Source organism: Lutra lutra, chromosome 2, assembly GCF_902655055.1.
Source record: "Lutra lutra chromosome 2, mLutLut1.2, whole genome shotgun sequence".
In the NCBI taxonomy this organism is placed as follows: domain Eukaryota; kingdom Metazoa; phylum Chordata; class Mammalia; order Carnivora; family Mustelidae; genus Lutra; species Lutra lutra.
In genome coordinates, this window is record NC_062279.1 from 70772867 (window position 1) to 70793280 (window position 20414).

A 20414-nucleotide genomic window follows, 5' to 3' on the forward strand; every position below is an offset into this window, starting at 1 on the left:
AACCCTTTCCCGGGAGATTACACTCTGTAGATTATTAATGTCTTCATTACTCATTAATTAGGAGATGCTTTCTGACTCTCTGATAAATTACAACAAAATAGTGGCTTCACTCATGAGTTAGAAGGTCTCTGATTTTGGATTATGCTTTCCCAAATTCATTCGCTTCATTATTTTTTTTTAATATTTTATTTTTATTTATTTATTTGAGAGAGAGAGACAGAGAGAGCATGAGCGAGGAGAAGGTCAGAGGGAGAAGCAGACTCCTTGTGGAGCTGGGAGCCCGATGTGGGACTCGATCCTAGGACTCCAGGATCATGACCTGAGCTGAAGGCAGTCGTTTAACCAACTGAGCCACCCAGGCACCCCCATTATTGTTTTTGAATTAAGGGTGACTTTATCAGGTTTTTAGTCAAAATGCAAACTGTACTTATGCTTTAATGCTCATATGTTTTGTCACAGATTTAAGTGATAGATTTAAAATAATTATAATGATTAGAAGTATACTCTTGACATTTCTTTTATGAGATATATTTAAAGTGAGTTACATTATTTTAAGACACTTTAATATAAAATAATACGTGCTTATAGAAAAGCAACCAAACAGCACAGAATTGTGTGACATAATACTACAGACCAGTGGGTACCTTCCTTAATGCCATTCTGCACATGTTAATAGTCTGATGTCTATTTGTCAGATAAATTTAATGTATTAACATATACTTATGTACATAGCTCTACAAACGGAATCACACCATATGGACTCTTTGCAATTAGTTATTGTTGCTTATAAATACATTCAGAATATGCGCATTTCCTCAATTTCTTGGATGGCTGCCTAGTGTTCCTTTCCATGACTCCATTTCTCCCATCCTTTATTAATGTTTTAACAGTCAGGTTTAGGTAACTCTGCTGGAATGTCTACTGTCCCTTCCTATTTATTTCTCTAAGTACCGCTTAGTATAGGCTTTCTTCAGTTAGTTCCTAGACTCCACAATAGATTCTTATCTTGTCTTCCTCTCTTTGTCAATCTTCAACCTATGTCATTTTTTACTATAGCACACCTTTCCCTTTTAAAAAAAAAAAACAATGAAAAACAAAAACTAAGATAAGGAGTTTCAACTCAATTAATTTAAAAATCTAAAATCTGCTATTTAGTGACTTTCGTGATTTCCAGCCAGATTTTGTAGCTCTATCAGCCAGAACTTCCATGTCTTATAACCCTGAGCCAGAGAGCTGAACATACTCACTGGTGTCCATTCACTAGGTAAGGGGAATGCAGCAGTGAAGAACTATACACATACAGCCCCCACATGCCTGCCCTCGTGGAGTTTACATTCTTCTGAAGACAGAGACCACAGACTAAATAAATAGAAGACATGGATGGCAGTGGGTGAAATGAGAAAGCACATCAGAGCAGGGATCTAGGGAAGAGGGGGGACTGGCCTGGGATGCAGTGTTATGTGGGGTGGCAAGGAAGGCTCCATCAAGTTGGGGACTTTGAGTAAAGACCCAAAGGAGGTGGGGGCTTTCCTTTCTTGGTCTTTTCCCATGTTTGTACATTTAGTTATATTATTCACTCTCACAGGAAAGTCTTAGCTAGTCTTCTCTCGATATTCTTTTAAAATAAGCCAAATAGGGGCGCCTGGGCAGTGGTTAAGTGTCTGCCTTTGGCTCAGGTCATGATTCCAGGGTCCTGGGATCAAGCCCTACATCAGGCTCTGTGTTTGGTGGGAAGCCTGCTTCTCCCTCTCCCACTTCCCCTGCTTGTATTCTCTTGCCATGTCTCTATCATATAAATGAAGTATTAAAAAAAAAAAAAGAAGATAAGCCCAATAGTGTTTTCTGTGCTCTGTTTTCTCTGAACTCCCTGTGTTTTTGCTTATACTACTCAGGTCACTTATAACACCATATCTGCTTGAAAACTGTAAGTTCTTTGGAAAATTGAGGAAGGGTTAGGAAGGGAACTACCAATTTTTGAGTACTTACTATTTTGCCTGGTAATCTGCTAGGTACTGTATAACATTTAATTATTGTAATAACTCACTTCACTAAAAGGTGAAATGTCCAATTACACATTAGAAAATTGAGGAACCAAGAGATTAAGTAATTTGCATAAGGTCACCTAACTAGAAAGCAGCAGTGAGAGGAGTTTTGAACTTGCGGTCTGTGACGTCCCCCCATGCGGTATGACCTTCACATGCTGTGGATATCTAGTCCTCCCAGGCCTCAGCTTCATGCTTCACTAATGGCAGGCCTTCAACTGCTGGGAGGATCAATGAATGGAACCTTGGGGACTGCAAATGCTTATTTGGGGAAAGTGAACTGAGCAACCACAGAAGAGCAGCATGCTGGGGAGGGGGCAGCAGTGGCAGGCAAGTCAAGAAAGGTGTGGGTTGAAGAATGAGAGGGCCAAAGTGTTTGGACTTTATGCCCAGGCACTGAGAGTTGTAACTGGGAAAATGAACCATGCAGGATGAACTGGGGGGAGTAGCAAAATAAAAGAGCAGCAGAACCAGCAAACCATCAAAAATAGGTGATAGAGAAAATTTTAACCATGAGAGGAGGTATGGGATGTGAGCAGAGGAAACAGGAGTAAAGCTCAGTAGCCTCGGTTACCAGAAAATCATGGGTAACCTGAGACAGCTCAGTTTTACTGGAATCACAGGAGCATTAAAGAGAAAGGGCAGGGGAACAAAAACCCCACAGAAGTTATCACAGATGCTCTCAAAGTGGCCAGAAACTGGGGAGACAAATAACTGGTTTTCATGTGATTCCAAACATATTACATCTTTTTTTTTTTTTTTAAAGATTTAATTTATTTATTTAACAGAGAGAGACAGAGATCACAAGTAGGCAGAGCAGCAGTCAGAGAGGGGAGGAAGCAGGCTCCCTGCCTAGCAGAGAGCCCAATGCGGGGCTCGATCCCAGGACCCTGAGATCATGACCTGAGCCAAAGGCAGAGGCTTAACCCACTGAGCCACCCAGGTGCCCCATATTACATCTTAAAAATAAAATCCCCTCTGATTATCTAGTTAGAAAACCTTTCCTTTTTTCAAAAAAAATAAATTTTTTCCCAATTTTTAAAATATTCTTTAAAATTTTATTTTTTTTTTCAGTGTTCCAAGATTCATTGTTTATTCACACCCCCAGTGCTCCATGCAATACGTGCCCTCCTTAATACCCACCACCAGGCTCACCTACTGCCTCACCCCCCTCCCCTCCAAAACCCTCAGTTTGTTTCTCAGAGTCCACAGTCTCTCCTGGTTCGTCTTCCCCTCCAATTTCCTCCAATTTTTTTTCCAGCTGATTTTCAGAAAAAGGTAAAGGGCCAAAAAGGTGGGTAACCCCTGGATAAGAACACGTTTGCTAGTTTTTGCACAGCTGTTCAACCCTTGTGAAATCTCAATGTCACCTTCTGTCTCAGGTGTCAGAGCAGCTCTTGCGGACGAGGGAGCAGATCAAATCTCCTTATCTGTGCCAGCAAGTTCCCTCCCCCTTCAAGATGACTTTCCCCCCCTCTCTCCTTCTGTCTCCTCCCTTTGGTCATCTGCCCGGCACCTCCTGGTCAGGAAAGGACATTCCTGTCTCTGGTTAACATTTTTGTATTTATCAAAACATCACAAACCATGAGAGACTCTAATCTCAGCAAACAAACTGAGGGTTGCCGGAGGGGAGGGGGTGGGAGAGATGGGGTGGCTGGGTGATGGACACTGTGCTATGGTGAGTGCTGTGAATTGTGTAAGACTGATGAATCACAGACCTGTACCCTGAAACAAATAATATATTATATGTTAATAAAAAATTAAAATTAGAAAAAGTTAAAAAAACAAAAACCGCCCATCACTTTTCAGTTTTTGATGGAGGCTCCAGTCTTGCAATTACTATCCATCTACTGTTTATCCAATGTTCACCTGCCTAAATGCTATTTCTACATTGTTCCCCACACACAGTGAAGGAACAAAATGCCATGAACTCTGCTCTATTCTGGAAATGCAGTACCAGTGGAAATGTCACAAAAATGCACCTGCTATCTTGCCTTTAAAAGGTGTTCCCTTTTCATTTAAAATACATACCCCATTTAATACTTCCTTGTAGGAAAAGACCCAGAAAATGTTACAATAGTAAAAAATTTTTTAAAAAAATCATTTGGGATACCACAACTCTGATAACTTCAGAGCATATCCTTCTGTATTTTATCCCTGTGTACATATATAAATGTTTTAAGAAGATGATATTATGCCTATTGTTAAATTATTGTTTTTCCCTACTCACTCAATACATTGTAAAATGCCTTTCCGTGACATGAGACATGTAGTTTGTAATATTCTAGTGGCTGCTTCAGATACATGTGTGCAACTTTACCGTAATCAACCATTTAAAATGTATGTATATATTAAATATGTATTTGCGACCTTGAGGGACTTTAGTGAAACTGGTCATGGAGTTCATCCTTTGCACATACATTGCTTTTCAAAATTTAAGGAGTAAACATACTCTGCCCCCATTCGAATTACTCATCCTCTCCCTCCCTTCTCTCTCAGTTGCTATAACCACCAGTGCAGCAAGAATCATTTAAGACTCAGATAAAACTAATGAAGCAATGCCAACAATTTACAATTTTATAAATGATGAATGATTTTATACAATTTTATACAATTATACAATATACAATTTTATAAATGATGAATGACTGTAAGGATGAAAAGGATGTAAAGTGAGTTTTAAAGAATGTTTTAACATAGAGCACCTGGGTAGCTCAGCTAGTTGAGCCTCCAGCTCTTGGTTTCAGGTCAGGTCATGAACTTGGGGTTGTGGGATCAAGCCCTACATGGGGCTCCACGTTTGGCATGGAGACCGCTTAAGATTCTCTCTCTCTCTCTGCCTGTCCCCCTCCCCTGCTTGCTTTCTATTTCTTAAAAAAAAAAAAAAAAAAAAAAAAGTTAATGCCATGTAGTTGTGACAGTTAAGTCTAAAACAAGGTACAAAAGAGTATGCAGAGTAAAATGTACACACACAGGATAAAGACTGCAAAGATCAAAATATGAAGAGTAACTGTCACAGAGGTATCACATTACACATGGTTTTTATACCTTCCTTCTACCTGTATGTTTTAAGTTGCTTAAAAAATTCCTATTTTTAGAACAGCAATCATAGCTCATAGTGTATGCCAGGCACTGCTCTCCATCCTTATAATAATCTAATTTTCTCCATGCAGAGATGGAGAAAATGAAGCACAGAGCCACTGAGTAACTGTTCAAGGTCATGGAGTTAAGAACTAAGCTAGCCAGAAAATATTATAAAAGTTATTTCAAAATAAATGAGGTAAGAAACCCCCAAAGCTGTGTTTTGACTCCTTTAGCTTCTCGTAGTGTATCTTTAAAATCCGTAAAAGAAACCATATACTCAGAGGGGCTCTCCCCTGGTGGGGTTCTCTACAATATCTCTTCATGCTTCCAAATGTCCCTTAAAGGGGCACATATTTTATCTGATGATTCAAAGCACTGAGAACCTACAAATAAATGTCACACAGGGTCTGCCTCCCTGAATTATGCTCAAGGATTCCTGTCCCTTCCCCACATCTTTCATGCTGCCTTGCCCTCCTCTCCATCCAATTCCTACAAGGTCAGTTTTAATCCCACCTCTTCAGCCCACATTTCAGGATCACCCTGCCCTCTCGGGAGCTCCTAAAGCTGTCATAATCTGTGTAAACCATTTTATAATCAGGAGAAGTTGGCAGTGATGGAAACTTGAGATGTCTGTATTTATTTCACATGCTTACATTTACCTTTTCTATCATGAATTTAAGATTATTCGCCATCAAGTCCTGGAGAGTAACCCCCCCACCTCCATCTAGCAAACATGTGGGTCAGATTCCATTCCCTTTCTCCTTTTCCAAGACTTTGGTCTCATTCTTACTCTCTTCCCTTCTGCATGGTCCAGAAGGATTATTTGCATTAACATAGAAACATACTCTAGTAATTCCAGTATAAAAACAAATAAGCAAATAAAGTGCAAAAAACCATCTTTCTTAACCTCATACTCCTTCCTAGATACCCCATATCTCTGCTGGTGGTTGAACAAAACTTTCCTGTCATGATTATTTGTTGCTTCTCCTCCCATATTTTGCAAACTTTTCTCAATTCATCCCATGTCATTCTTGGTGCTCTCCAAATTCCCCAAACCCTTCTTGTTAAAATCACGGGCAACATCCACAGCTGCGGACCCCAGTGGTTTCCTCTTTGTCTTCCTTTGACTGGATTCTGAGGCAGCAGTGGACAGAGCTGGCATCATCATCCTTCCTAAAACACTGTCTTCTGCCCCTTCTTATGCCACTCTGACTGGTTCTCCCCCATCCCAGGGGCTCCTTCTTATTCTCCTCTGCTGGCATCTCCTCCTCTTGGAAATTCAACATGGTGGGAAGGATCATCCCCAGCTCTGACTTGGTCCCCCTTATTCTTTCCCATCACATCTTTCTCCCTCATGAGTCTGACCAGTAATATGCCCAGCCCCATAACTTTCATTACCACCCACATCCTGATGCTCCCTAAAATATCTTTCTCATCCTGTGTGCTAGGCTATATTCTTAGGTCTACTTACTGACTTCTCTAAATAGGGATTCCAAACTTGGCATGTTCAAAACAAAGCTCTTACTTTCCTCTGCCCCTAAACCTGTTCCTCGCCAGTCCTCCATGTTTCAGAGACTAGCAACACAGTCTGCACAAATGGTAAAGCTGAAGTCCACCGAGTTGTCCCTGATCCCTTTCACACACATCTAGACCACCGCATGACTTCTGGGGTCTACCTCTGAACTCATAACTCAAGTCGGACTCTCCCCTTCCATTTAGGACAGTACTCCTGAAGTCCCATTGCTTCTCCTCCATACTGCTGCAGAAGGCTTCTAGCTGGTGTCTGACGATACACCAGAGCAACAGTTGAAAAATACAGGTCAGATAATGTGACCTTTCAGTTTAAACTCTCCATCATTAGGGATTTTATTTAGCATAAAGGCCAAACTGCTAACAGTAACCACAGGGCTCTAGGTCACACGTGTGCTGACCATGGCCCAACCCTCCAAGCCATCCCCTCCCCAGACTTCCTTCTGCTCCTTGAACACACAAGTTCCTCAATGCCGCCATCATCATGAGTTCATGTGCATTTAGCTCTGTGGTTAAGAGGGCAGACTCCGGAGTCAGACTCCTGGCTTTCAATCCTTGAATCCTAGGTGTGTGTGAGAGAGGTCATGGACATCCTCAGCCTCTCTGAGTTTCCGCTTCCTCAACCAGAAAACAGAGGTGATTTTTGTCAGGGTTAAGTAGGATAATGCATGTGAGAATGAAGAACAGCCCTTGGCTCCTAGTGAAGGCTAAATAAGCGCTGGCTGCTGTTCCCAAGATACAGTTTATTTAGTATCCTTCTAAAACTTGATGCATAAGACAGTGAAATCTAGGATTCAACCAGCAGATTACATTTTTAGCTAAGGTTTTATTGAGATTTTGAAGTTCTATAAAAAACTTCCTACCCTTGATAGACCCCACCGTTGACTGCCTGCTCACACAATAACAGCAACATGGTTAGGATCCAACTCCATAGAGATTTGTGCGAGTCTAATTCAGTGCTGGAATGAGTAAGTATAAAAATTTCCTGGGGCACCTGGGTGGCTCGCTCAGCTGAGCGCCAGACTCCTGATTTCAGCCAGATCATGGTCTCAGCCTTGTGAGATCCAGCCCTGTGTCAGGCCCTGCACTGAGCATAGATTCTCTTTCTCCCTGACTCTGCCACAACCCCCCAAGCCCCGCATGCACATACTCTCTAAAAATATAATAACAGAAGTAAAAATAAAAATTTCTTACATGTAATTATTCTTTGGGATAAAAAATACACTAAAATTTGTGGGGTTGTTTTTTAAATTGTGATCTATACTTCATAGACTAATGAGCCAGTTTTCTAAAGCCACTTACTTCAGGCTTAGGAGACTGACTCTTTTCTTTCTTTCTTTTCTTTTTTTTAAAGCTTATTTATTTATTTGAGAGAGAGAGAGAGCCGAGTGAGCAAGAACACGAGTGCCTGGCAAGGAGAGGCATAAGGGGAGGGAGAAGCAGGCTCCCCGCTGAACAGGGAACCCAAAGTCAGGCTCAGTCCCAGAACCCTGAGCAGAAGGCAGACACTTAACCGACTGAGCCTTCCAGGCACCCCAGGAAACGGACTCTTAAACTCACTCTAAACTCACAGACACCCCATTGCTAGTTGGCTACCTAAGTAAATCCAGTGTTGTCATGTGGAAAACTGTACACTGAGAAATATCCATTATCTTTGTTGAAGTTCTGGCATGAAATGTGTATGGTATAAAAAACCAGTAATTAAAAATATATGTTTATAAAAATATATGTTTATTAAAAAAATAGATATATATGTTTACTGATCTATTTATTTTAGAGTGGGAAAGAGCACGAGCTAGGGGAGAGGGAGAGAGAGAATCCCTAAGCAGACTCACCACTGAGCGCAGAGCCCAACATGGGGCTGGATCCCAGAACCCCAAGATCATGACCTGAACTTAAATCAAGAGTTGAGCACTTCAGCAACTGAGCCACCCACGCACACCAGGAACCAGTAATTAGTTTTTGCCGGCTGATAACTCATCTGGAGGATTTCAAAGGCAGGAAAGCACTGAGAGTTCAGGAACTTCTATACAGAAGAAGCAAACTCACTGAAATAATTAAAGACCGTGGTCTGAATGTTGCGGCTTTACCAGAGTTAGATACTGAAACTGGTTTCAAGAGGTAGAGAAATATTTTCTTTTATTATGTGAAAAGTAGGTATATCTCATATATATATATTTCAGTTAACCTTTTAAGTGAATTTGTATCTTGTAACACTTTATATATTTCTATTATGTCACTTATAACATCACTTGTATTCTGGTTGTTGTTTTGTTTTTGTTTTTTTTCTATGTGTCCATCTCTGCTGTTAGACTGGGAACTCCTGGATACCAGGAATGGCTCTTAATCAGATTTGTGCCTACATTATCTGGCACGTATTAGGGCCTTAATAAACACAGGCTGAACTCATTTGGTAGGCTATTAAATTGAATGTGATTTCACATAACATCTGTAGTATAAAAGCAATGCATACTAAAACTCACCACATTTCCAGCAAAGCTGAAAGCAAATAAAGCATTTAATTTTAAGAGGCTCTATCTGAATTTGGATTTCGGAGACCTATCTGATCATCATTAGCAAACAGTTTTCTTATGCAAGTTTAAGTTCTTTCATCTTAAGTCCTTTCATTGTATTCTAAAATGCTTTAAGATGTTTGTCACCCAGCCTCCCACCCCATGACTAATACTGCTAACTTACTAAATTTTAAGTCTTTTTAGTCATTCGTTTAGCACTCTAAAATGTATGACACAGTAGTTAAGAATATGGGTCTTGGAGCAAGACCTGGGCTCAAATCCCTGGGGTGACTTTGAAAGAGCTGCTTTAACCTCTGGGCCTCAGTTAACCCACATATAGAAGGAGATACTATTAACACCTCACAGCCGTACGGGGAAGTTTAAATCATTATGCATAAGTATGCATACACTTATAAGTGCCATGTAAGTATTACTTATTGTTCTATAAAAAATATTTGCTTTCATTAACAGGACAAGGTCCCTTGAGGAGCTCACAGAGGTTTACATTCAAAGACAACTTAGAGGATCCTTTTATTAAAAGTATAGGTACATACTTTCAGTCAGTGATAGTAATTCCTCTGAAACTACGTTTTTTTGTCAATTCTTAAAGAGCTATGAATTATGATTCATACCTTGCTTTCTTCTACCTTAAATAATAAAGAAATTTGTTGGAATTAAATGGTTAAAAAAAACAAAAAGATGAAGAGTAAGGTAGTGGAGACCTCAAGGATTTGAATTTTTTTGTATTTTAACTACTATTTTGAAAAGCAAGCAATTAATAGAGTATTCACCAATTTATGGATTTAGAAGCAGTATGTGCACTGTGGCGCTTAAAGCATTTCCAACTCAAATTATTGGTATTGATCAAAATGCAATAATACTTTAAAACTGGATATTTTCACATCAAGTTTCCTACTAATTTCCCACAGGCTGAGTCTTGTCAAGAACCAAAGAAATATTCCACTATCTAACCCTTTTCAATACAACAATGATTCTTGAGGTTTTTTCCACCTAGTGATTCCAAGTTCATAGTACATTTAGGAGGAAAAACACAATCTTAATAAAGAGGAAAATTCTAGAATACAAATGAGAACATTTACAAATATTCAATCATTTAGCACTTCCATGAATGATTTCCTAAATCATTTATAATTAGACTCTCTCTGGCTGATAGACATCGTATTTCAATATGTTCCCCTTTCTTTCGTCACTAAAGAAACCAAAATAAGAGACTTTATATTTTCAATAAATTCAAGTTCATAGTTCATGTAGCTGAAATGTTTTCAATTAAAAGGAACAAATATTGACATTAGACATAGTTGATGTATGCCCAAGTGTCAGAACTGTTCGATTCATATAAAATCTTCAGGAGAAAAGAGGTTGGAGTCACAACGCCATTATGTTGCTTGTATTGGAAAAGCACATTCCCAGTGAAGCCTGACTCAAGCTCTCAGGCCCCATCTACCCCTTTAAATCACTCAGCCCGCCCCCCGTTACCTTCAATGAACACCTCCGCAGATGTGGTGTCTGAGCCACCGGGGTTTGTAGCCAGACAGGTATAACGACCTGTGTCGTCCTCGAAGGCCTCGGCTATGATCAGAGTGTGGAGGTCCCCACCCTCACTGCGGATCTGAATATCAGGAGTGTTGTGTAGCTCCTTCCCCTCACAGAACCATCTGCAGGCCAAATGGAGGTCAAAGGACAGGAGAGAAAGAAAGGAAATGGTGATGTTTAAAATAATAAAGCAGAAGCAAGAGGCTAATGCCCTGTAATAAGATGCTCATTTGATTTAAAAAAAAAAAAAAAAAAAGATCTGTGTCAATGTTACTGAAGGAAATGCTACATTTTAGACCGTGAAATTAATGACTAGACAATTCCCCCAGGTTTTCTTTGTAAAGCATCTTGTACATTTTATCAACCTTGAAATAAGGGATATCGTGAAACGTGGAAAAACCTTTTTAGTTACAAAACAAAAGGAACAGAAATTCAAAGTGTCTTATAAAATGTTTTATCGCAAATGCCCCTTACAACTTGATCATTCGGACCTTAAGAAAAATAGGAAATATAAACATTATGGTCAAAACACCTCACGTATCAAGGGGAACAAGTCATTATGTTAAAAAATCATAGGCAGCAATATTTTTGTTGACCCTGAGACTTTTGATCAGCTGAGCAGTAACAGATGTAATGATTTCCACATTTCTGATATTTACAATACTTTGTAGCAGCCCGCCCGGCCTCCGTGAGGTAGGGAGATGGAGGCTGCGCTATAATTCATTCTTGCTGGTCAGCACTTTTCCGTTCCCAAACAACCAGGACTGCGGTGTAGGAGGCTGCCAACTGCCAGACAGTTTTAGCCCGCGCTTTCTCTCACGCTTTCCTTATTCCCCGAGCACCTCAGACTCTCAACAGGATTTTCACAAAAAAACATGAAGCTGCCCTAAAACCTCCCCTGAATGTGATTTATTTTTAAAGAAATATGTAGGAATGTGCCACTTACAACTAAAGCACTGAGGTCTCTGGGATGGTATTGTCTATTTACCTCTTAATCGGCACTCGGATTTCCTGAGTCCCCTATTCTATAAAATTCTCTGGACTTTGCATCCTTTTGTAAAAATATGGCATCGGAGGCTAACTTTTTTCTGTACTTATATAGCATAGTTTAAATATATATTCATATTTAACCTGAAAATAAAACTAGTTTGCTAACACTCCGAGTATTAACTTGAGAAACTGTATTAAAAATTAAATATGGGTTACTCATCAAAGAACAGGTAAGACTTTGGGTATTAAAAGATAATTACCACCACCACCTGGCCTCTGCAACACACACATATTACTTCTGAGATGGAAGAAAAGGGCAGTATTTCTTAACTCTGGGGAATTTTGTAATTTCCTTTGTCTTTTTTAAGATTTTATTTATTTGAGAGAGAGGGAGAGCGAGAGAGTGAGAGAGTGAGAGAGGGAAAGGGCAAGAGAGAGGAGAAGGAGCAGGGGGAGAAGTAGAGGGAAAAGAAGAAACCAACTCCCCACTGAGCAGGGCGCCCGATGCAGGACTCGATCCCAGGACCCTGGGATCACGACCTGAGCGGAAGGCAGATGCTTAACTGACTGAGTCACCCAGGTGCCCTTTTTATCACTTTTTTTTTCATTCATCTACATAAAGTTGCACAGAACATTCCAGCCTAGAATCATCTTCCAGTTCCTTCTTTACTGTTCTCTTTCCATAGTCATAGACCAGATCTTCACCCACGAGAACCGACTGTGGATTAAGTTAATGGATGTTTCCGTCGCGGTGAGCTAGAGATTCCTTCTTGATTCTGTATCAGATTAAAGCTCTTCCCTACATACATCAGTCTCTAAACTTCAGATCTGTCATTGAAGCCATTTATATACCTGGCCCTGATTCTATTTATCATTTTCCTATATGAATCCTCTGTTTCTATAAAATATTTGCATGGATTTATTATTTCCAACATAGTCCCGATGTAGCCCTTGCTGACCTTCCTTTGCCTATCCTTTCTCTTCCTTGGTATTCTCTCCCGCCCTCTTCATTAAAGCCACTTAGGAACCGCTCTTCCTTATAGCCAAGCTAAAGGCTCCTTCAACAGATTAAATCCAACTGAACATATGCTTGCTGGGCACCTTCTATGTAGAAGGTATGATTACATATTACAGGTAATAGAATAAAGCCTGGTAAACTGGGCAACTACTTAAGGATGGACTTTATCTTCCATGGAAAAGATACAAAGTAACATTTGGTGGGAAAATAAAGCATGACAAATACAAGAAAGGTTTCAAAGAGGGCAAGAGTAATTGCTTTGCTTAGATGTGCTTCGTAAGGAAACCACTGCCAGCCACCCAAGGGAGTATGGTGTCCTGTCCTCTAACTCCCAGGCCTGCAGCCCCATCACCTGTTTTCATATGGCCTGTGAGCCAAGCAAGAAAGGTGTTCATATTTTTTTTGGCAAAAAAAAATCAAAAAAGAACTCGTGACATATGAAAGTTACATAAAGTTCAAATATCAGAGTCTATCAAGGTTTTTTTTTGGAACCCTGCCATGCTCATTCATTGACATATTGTTTCTGGCTCCTTTTGCATTATAGTGACAGAGGTGAGCAGCTGCGTCACAGTATAGGGCCCACAAATCCTAAAATATTTTCTATCTGGACTTCAGAGAAAAAGTTTGCCAACCCCTGCTCTTCCTCAAAGTGGGAATCCTTGGACCAGCAGCATCAGCATCACTGGGGAGTTTACCAGAAATGCAGATTTTTTTTTTTTTATTTTTAATTGTTTAAGTTTCTTTTCAGTGTTTCAGTGTACCAGAAGTCATTGTTTATGCACCACACCCAGTGCTCCACGCAATACGTGCCCTCCTTAATACCCTCCACCAGGCTCACCCAACCTCCCACCCCCCGCCCCTTCAAAACCCTCAGATTGTTTTGCAGATTCTTGATCCTCATCCCAAATCTGCTCAATCAGTTCAGACCCTCCAGGAGACTCACGGGCACACAAAGGGTAAGCAGTCTGGCTGGGTCTATGAGGCGTGGACCATACCATCCCGTGTCACTGAGGCCTGGCTCTTCCTCCAAGCTACTCACTTCTTTAGCATAGCAACCAGATCTTATGCATTGTGCCTCTGGTCCCTTGCACCTAACTGCATGTAAAATTATGTTCTGTTTCTCTTACCTCTGTCCTGAACAAATTTTAACATCTTTCATTTGACCATTGATCACACAGCCCTTTGTGACAGCTTCTGTATTATTTCCTCACACCATTACTTGAGGCCTACTGTATTTACACCTTATTTTCCCACCTAGGAAACAGACTTCTTAATTGCAGAAAAAACTTCTAAACTTTTTTTTTAATTGAACCCCAGTGTATTGTATATTCGATACTCTAAAAATGTGATCTGCGGGCTGCCTGGGTGGTTCAGCGGGTTAAGCCTCTGCCTTCGGCTCAGGTCATGATCAGGCCCTGGGATCGAGTCCCGCGTTGGGCTCTCTGCTCAGCGGGGAGCCTGCTTCCCTCTCTCTGTCTGCCTCTGCCTACTTGTGATCTCTGTCAAATACATAAATAAAATCTTAAAAAAAATAAAAATGTGATCTGCTCCTTGTTACTTCAGAATATGCTTCCCATGAAAAACCAAATAGTGAAGGATCTGTAGACAGACAGATTTGGAAGATGCTATAGGTCTTACTTCTTGATGTTTGCAATTCACATTTTCTTATTAAAGGCCCTGAAAGTCCTGCAGAGAAGAAATTAAACACTGTCTAGTCTAGTATTTACTCAACTTATTTGACCATGAGATTCTAATTGAGCATCTACTGACATTTTGTTCAGTCATGTGAATGTTGCAGAATGCTTTTCTAGCAGACTTTTCCCACAGAACCTGCAGTTTTCTAAAAAATGAATTAAGACCAAATATAATCTAAGCAATGATGATACACAAAAGGTTGAAGAAACTAATCAGTAAGTGCAATAAAATACTTGAAATAGACTTTTAAAATGTCAGAAAGACTAAGGCAACAACTGCATTTTCTGAGACAGTCTAATACCTATTTTGTCTTCCGATATGGTTCATCCAGTCTTCCACAACTGCATATGGTGGAACAGGTTGGTGCTTACAGACCATGAGATGGATGTGGTGTTTGCTTTCTAAGTACTCATGCTATTTGTTCTCCAGCTCCATGAATAATATTTAAAAAGCCTCTCAGATTGTAACATACAGAAAACATAGTGCAGAGAAAAGATGAAATTTGTCCATATTCAGCAATACATCAAACAATTACTATGAGTCATTTCTATTGCACTGACACTCTTAGGGAAAATCAGACTGTTCCTGATAGAAGTACCTGTCAAGTGACCATTTCTATGTTGTTAAAATGTTGTAAGACAGGGTGTGACTCAAGACGGGGGAAAACCGCAAATATTTAGATGGCAGACTCCCTGTAGCAACCAAAAGGGCAGCATGGTTCCTGGCCAATATTTAGATAAGTGTGCATGTAATTTATGATTGGAACCATTTGCACGTTGGAGCTAGCAGTGGCCGAGCAATGAGGCTCAACTGTGAGTGACTTCAGGAAAGTCGGCTATCTTTCCTGGTTCAGGTCCTTCACATATATGAGGACACGAGATACTACAGCCATCAAAATTGCATGATTCTAAGGTTCTTGGTGAAATGGAAGGGTTTTATATTCAGGACTGCACTTAAAGCATTTCTAGAAATGATACAGAAACTTCTTTGATGAAAGATCCAAGTAATTAATGACCTCTCTTGTATGAAATATACTAAATATGATAGAGCTTCTAAGATTGTAAGGACCCCATGTTGGGTCCCTAAGTGCATCAGTGGACTTAGCCCCTTGTCTTTATCACTACACAATGCTACTTAGCTTTCCACCTTCTGTTGAAATCCGTTCTTCATCTGCCTCTCTATCTTGTAACTTTTTCCAGGGTAGAGACCTGGTGTTTTTGACTTAATTCACTAACTTAATAAGTGTGCTATATGTTCCAGCACAATGTTTGGTACATAGAATATAATAACCATGCTTTTTTATCTTCTGTATTTCTGAGGCTTTAGACATCTGAGCCTTGCTGATCCCAGAAAGTCTGCCTCTCCCAGGGCTAGGCAGTTCTTGGATATAGTAAATAGCTCCTCTGGGCATACCTTTCAAATGAAAGCTGGACTCTGGAGCCACATTCCCACTACCTCTTGTATTGGGCTCTCCACTCAGGGCCACTCCTGTCCTGCTCTAATCACCCCAGAACCAGAGGCAAAACACCAAGGGACAGCAGCCCCTAGGCTGCGGAGTTTACTGCAATTAATCAAACCAGTGGATCTTAAATGTGCTTACCCTGCTTCACCCATTCCTTCCTATGGAAACTACATAAAGCTCTTGCCCATGCCCACTCCTCCCACCTCCCCAACCCTTTGCAGGAGGCCCCTGGAGGTCCCCCTTGGGGTCCCACCTGGCATAGCAAGCTCTTTACACTTGGAACCGTGAATAACAAACTACCTTTCAATGGCAGTCCAGTCCTAATCTGTTGGCCTCACCATACCTGAATAATAATAAAACCTACATTTTAAAGCACTGAACTAATCAAGAAGAATTAGCTTACAAATGAAGAAAAAAAGATTGAACAGATAGTTGAAATAGTACCTATTACAGTTTTTGCCTTGAGGCATATACAGAGAGAAATGTATCTACTCGCCTACTCATACTGAAGTGCATTTAAAAAGCATAAAATTAAACTCAAAATAATCTACTTCAAAAGACGAAATCAGCTTTGTCCATTCTTTCTTGTCTAACCTAAGATTTAAAGTCTAATCGGAGATTTAAAGTTTTGATGCAGCAAAGCAGATGGATGAGATGTACTCAGGGCATGTTTGTTTTGCTAGATTTCTTTAAGGTCGTATTTCCATCAGTTTCCTGGAAAGAATTCAAAACTTTCACTATTCTTCAAAGAAAAGGTAAACCTCAGGTTTGTTGATTACATTTTGATCTGAAGTTTTTCCTGTATTAAATTCTCGTTGATAAAGATATGATACACACAAACATACACACACACACACACACACACACACGAATATTACCTGGCCATCAAAAAAGAGAAATCTTGCCATCTGCAACAATGTGGATGGAATTAGTGTTTTAAGCTAAGTGAAGTAAGTCAGAGGAAGAAAATACCGTTATGATCTTACTCACGTGGAATTTAAGAAAGAAACATGAACATACGGGAAGGAGGAAAAGAAAAAAAGGAGAGAGGGAAACAAGCCACAAGGAATGCTTAACAATAGGAACAAAATGAGGGTTGGTGGAGGAGAGGTGGTTGGCCGATATTCTAGATGAGTGGTGGATATTCAGAGTGCACTTGTTGTAATGAGCACTGGGTGTTGTCTGTAAGTGACACATCACTGAATTCTATTCCTGAAACTAATATTGCACTGTTAACTAAAAAATTTAAATTAAATAAATAAATAACAAATTCTGGTTGCCAGCACTGCTTAGGAAAAGCAATACTGGTGTGACAAGCTACAATGTTAGGTCTATAAAAATAGGACAAAACACAGGTTTGGTTAAATGCACGGAACAGGTAATGACATTGTCCCCTTTGCATATCCTGTGACAGATATCACTAGCTGATCTGAATAGTCTTTGCTAATGAAACCGGATGTCTCAGAATTCTCAGCATGGCTGTTTGGGCAGGGTACAAAGCAAATGAAGTTGAAGTCTAATGAAATAAATTTGCCATGCTCAATGTGGTCTCTTCTTGGAAGATATGTTCTCCCTTTCCTCCAGATCCTGGAAGCTCTTTCTAGTATAGGAGTGGGGAGAGAATTTGGTTGAGAGAGAACATGTGTAGAAGTACATAATATAGCTGAGAAAGGCTACATAGGTAAGATTCCACTCGAGGACATCCCTGAACTTTTTTCATTCCATTTATTATACCTAGAAGCCATCGATCTAGTGGGTAAAACAGCAGCCAGTGTATTGGAAAGTCAAAATCCAATTAACTACATTCCCATTTTGTACTTCTAATGAATTCAACTTCAAGGAGACCTTGACCATACTTCATTTTAACAATAAAAATGGTTAAAATATATAACTACAATCTCATAGTTAGGACGAGGGCATAGTATTTGGGAACTATGATAACCATAAGGACTTACATAAATTTAAATCAAGAGAGTGAATATATATATTCAATGCCCATTATATGCCTTGTACTTTGCAAATACGGCATTATTTCCCAAAAACCTTATGAAATAGTTTTCATTTTACCTTTAAATATAGGCTGTTCTCATTTATGTACAAATTTAAAAAAAAGCGTGAACAATTAAATCCAGATAACTTTCACAATTTCACAATTTCATTTCCTTTAATACATTTAGCTTCATCTTCTATTAAATGTTTTATTATGGATATAAACAGATTTTAATAAGGTTTACTGATTCTTCCTCTCTAATCTGGTGGAGCTGGTAAGCAACTATGAGATTTCCAAGCAATGGGGAGCTGAGACTCAAACACTGAAAAATTACCGTAGCAAACCCTCCTCATTCAAAAGAACTTAAGAGCTGCTCATATAGGAGTAAGCCAGTTGAGACTGGTTGTCAGATTACAAGGTCATAAACAGGGCATGAACATAATCTTGTATTAATTATAAATAAAATGTAAAAGGGTTAGGAGATATAGTCATATTCATCAATCAATCACTTAATTCATTCTTCATGGTGCTTATTGTACTTTGACTTGAATTCAGAAACTGACTGGTGGTACAGATGTCAGCTCAACTGGGTTTATTTCATGAGACGAGTAGTGGGGCAAAGAGAGGAAAACCCAACTACAGACCTAGGAAATGCTGAATATACTTCATTTAATGAATGGAAGCTCTTCGTTCACATGGAAGGATGTAGTGTTTTTAAAAATCTTTTGAGGGGTTCCTGGGTGGCTCAGTGGGTTAAGCCTCTGCCTTGAGCTCAGGTCATGATCTCAGGATCCTGGGATTGAGCCCCGCATTGGGCTCTCTGCTCAGTGGGGAGCCTGCTTCCCCACCTCTCTCTCTGCCTACCTCTCTGTCTACTTGTGATCTCTATCAAATAAATAAATAAATAATCTTAAAAAAAAATCTTTTGAGTTGGTTGGTTATGCCTTTATCCTTACAGATTAAGCTTGCTTTGGATAGAATACTTAGGTTGAACTTAATTTGTTGGAGAGGGGATAATGTTGATGAACTTCACAAGCCTTAAAATTTTTTTTTGTTCATAGAAGATAACAGGGAAAAAAGAGGACTGTCATATTTAAAGCTCTGTAAGATGGCCCATTTCTATGTATTACCCTGTGCTGGGATTTTGAAATCCGCATTGCTTTAATGTATGTATTTCTTCCTGTTGCATAATGTCTTTTTCTCGGGATCTTTCAAACATCCTAGCCTAAAAATGAGATGATGCCAAAAATTCAAGGATCATATTATGGCACCAGCAGGATACGGTAGGATTGAAATTCAAGAAGGTGTTTTACATAGAAAAGTTCAATATTTAATTGTTCACTTTCTACATTTCAAGGTGAGGTTAAATGTAACCTCTGATGTGGTCAGAGCTCCCCTGCTGGAGGAGAGAGGCTCCATCTGACTGCAGTCACAACAGCTGAGTTGTGGATCAAAAGGGGTCACGAGAGTAACTAACTAAAATCAGAGGGATCGCAGCTGCTTTTGAACAAGTGGCTGCCTTTGAAAACTAACAATCGTTTCCATTCTTGGGCAGTGTAAGAGGCAGTGACCTCCCTGATGTGACCTTACTTTTTTCCTTCTCTTATGGCCCTGGCAACTGGCCGTGGGGCTCAGTAACTGTATTTTGAAGGGGGATGTAATTCTGGGAAAGCTCAGAACACTCTGGTTCTCCAAGACAGGGCAAGATTGTTGATTTTTAGGACAATAAATTCAACTGCGAAATGAAAGGAGCTAACACAGCCACTGACAAAGCAGAATATACACTACCCACCATGGTGTACAAATACTTTAAAAGTTTTTTAAAAATCACGTATGGCATTGCTTGGTTTAAAGTTTGACTGGTACTATCTACTTGAATACTGTCATGTAAACAGAAATACAGATTTTACAACTGATGGTTTCAGTATCTTTCTCTTTTTGAATCACAACTATGTATCATAGAAATTTTCTGTGTCCTGTATTTTAAACATGAACAAAATTTTAAAATGAAAAAAATCAATTTATCAAATGTATAAAGCTTCATCAATGAATCTTGGCTGATATTTTCCCACTCTAAGGAAAACGGTAAATCTTGGGAGTCCGTTAATACACAATGAGGTGCTTATTAAATAAAACTTTAAAGAACAGCTGAGTTTCTATTTTTCCCTACACCTCACTTTCCTTATCCTCGTAGAGAAACAAAGTTACACTGAAAGATGAAGCTCTATGTTTGCTGCCCAGCTCCACTGATTTGTACTTCCTAGAAAAATTATCTTCAAAGGGATATCAATGATTACAGGAAGGCAAACTTAGCCGACTGCTGCCCCCTTCCTAAGTGCAAGCAGCCATCTGACTTTACAGAAGCACAAGATCGAAGAAAACTGAGGGAACTAGTTTTTTTTAACTGCTGTTATAATGGAAATCAAGGGGGTAGAGGAAAAAACAAAAAAACCCAAAGACATCAGTGGTTCAGCAAGGGTTATATTTTCCAGGTGTTCCTTCCTCCCAAAGGAATAGCAGTGCTCTGCCATGAAAC

General features: G+C 39.7%; 1 protein-coding gene across 3 annotated transcripts in view; it reads right to left on the reverse strand.

Moving 5' to 3' along the window:
• PALLD (palladin, cytoskeletal associated protein) overlaps nucleotides 1-20414 on the reverse strand; it is a 416923-nt gene that overhangs the window by 233428 nt on the left and 163081 nt on the right. For all 3 annotated transcript variants that reach the window (XM_047717711.1, XM_047717710.1, XM_047717713.1), the window contains exon 3: nucleotides 10667-10845. In XM_047717711.1, the coding sequence (XP_047573667.1) occupies nucleotides 10667-10845 (179 nt within the window). The remainder of the gene's footprint in view (nucleotides 1-10666; nucleotides 10846-20414) is intronic.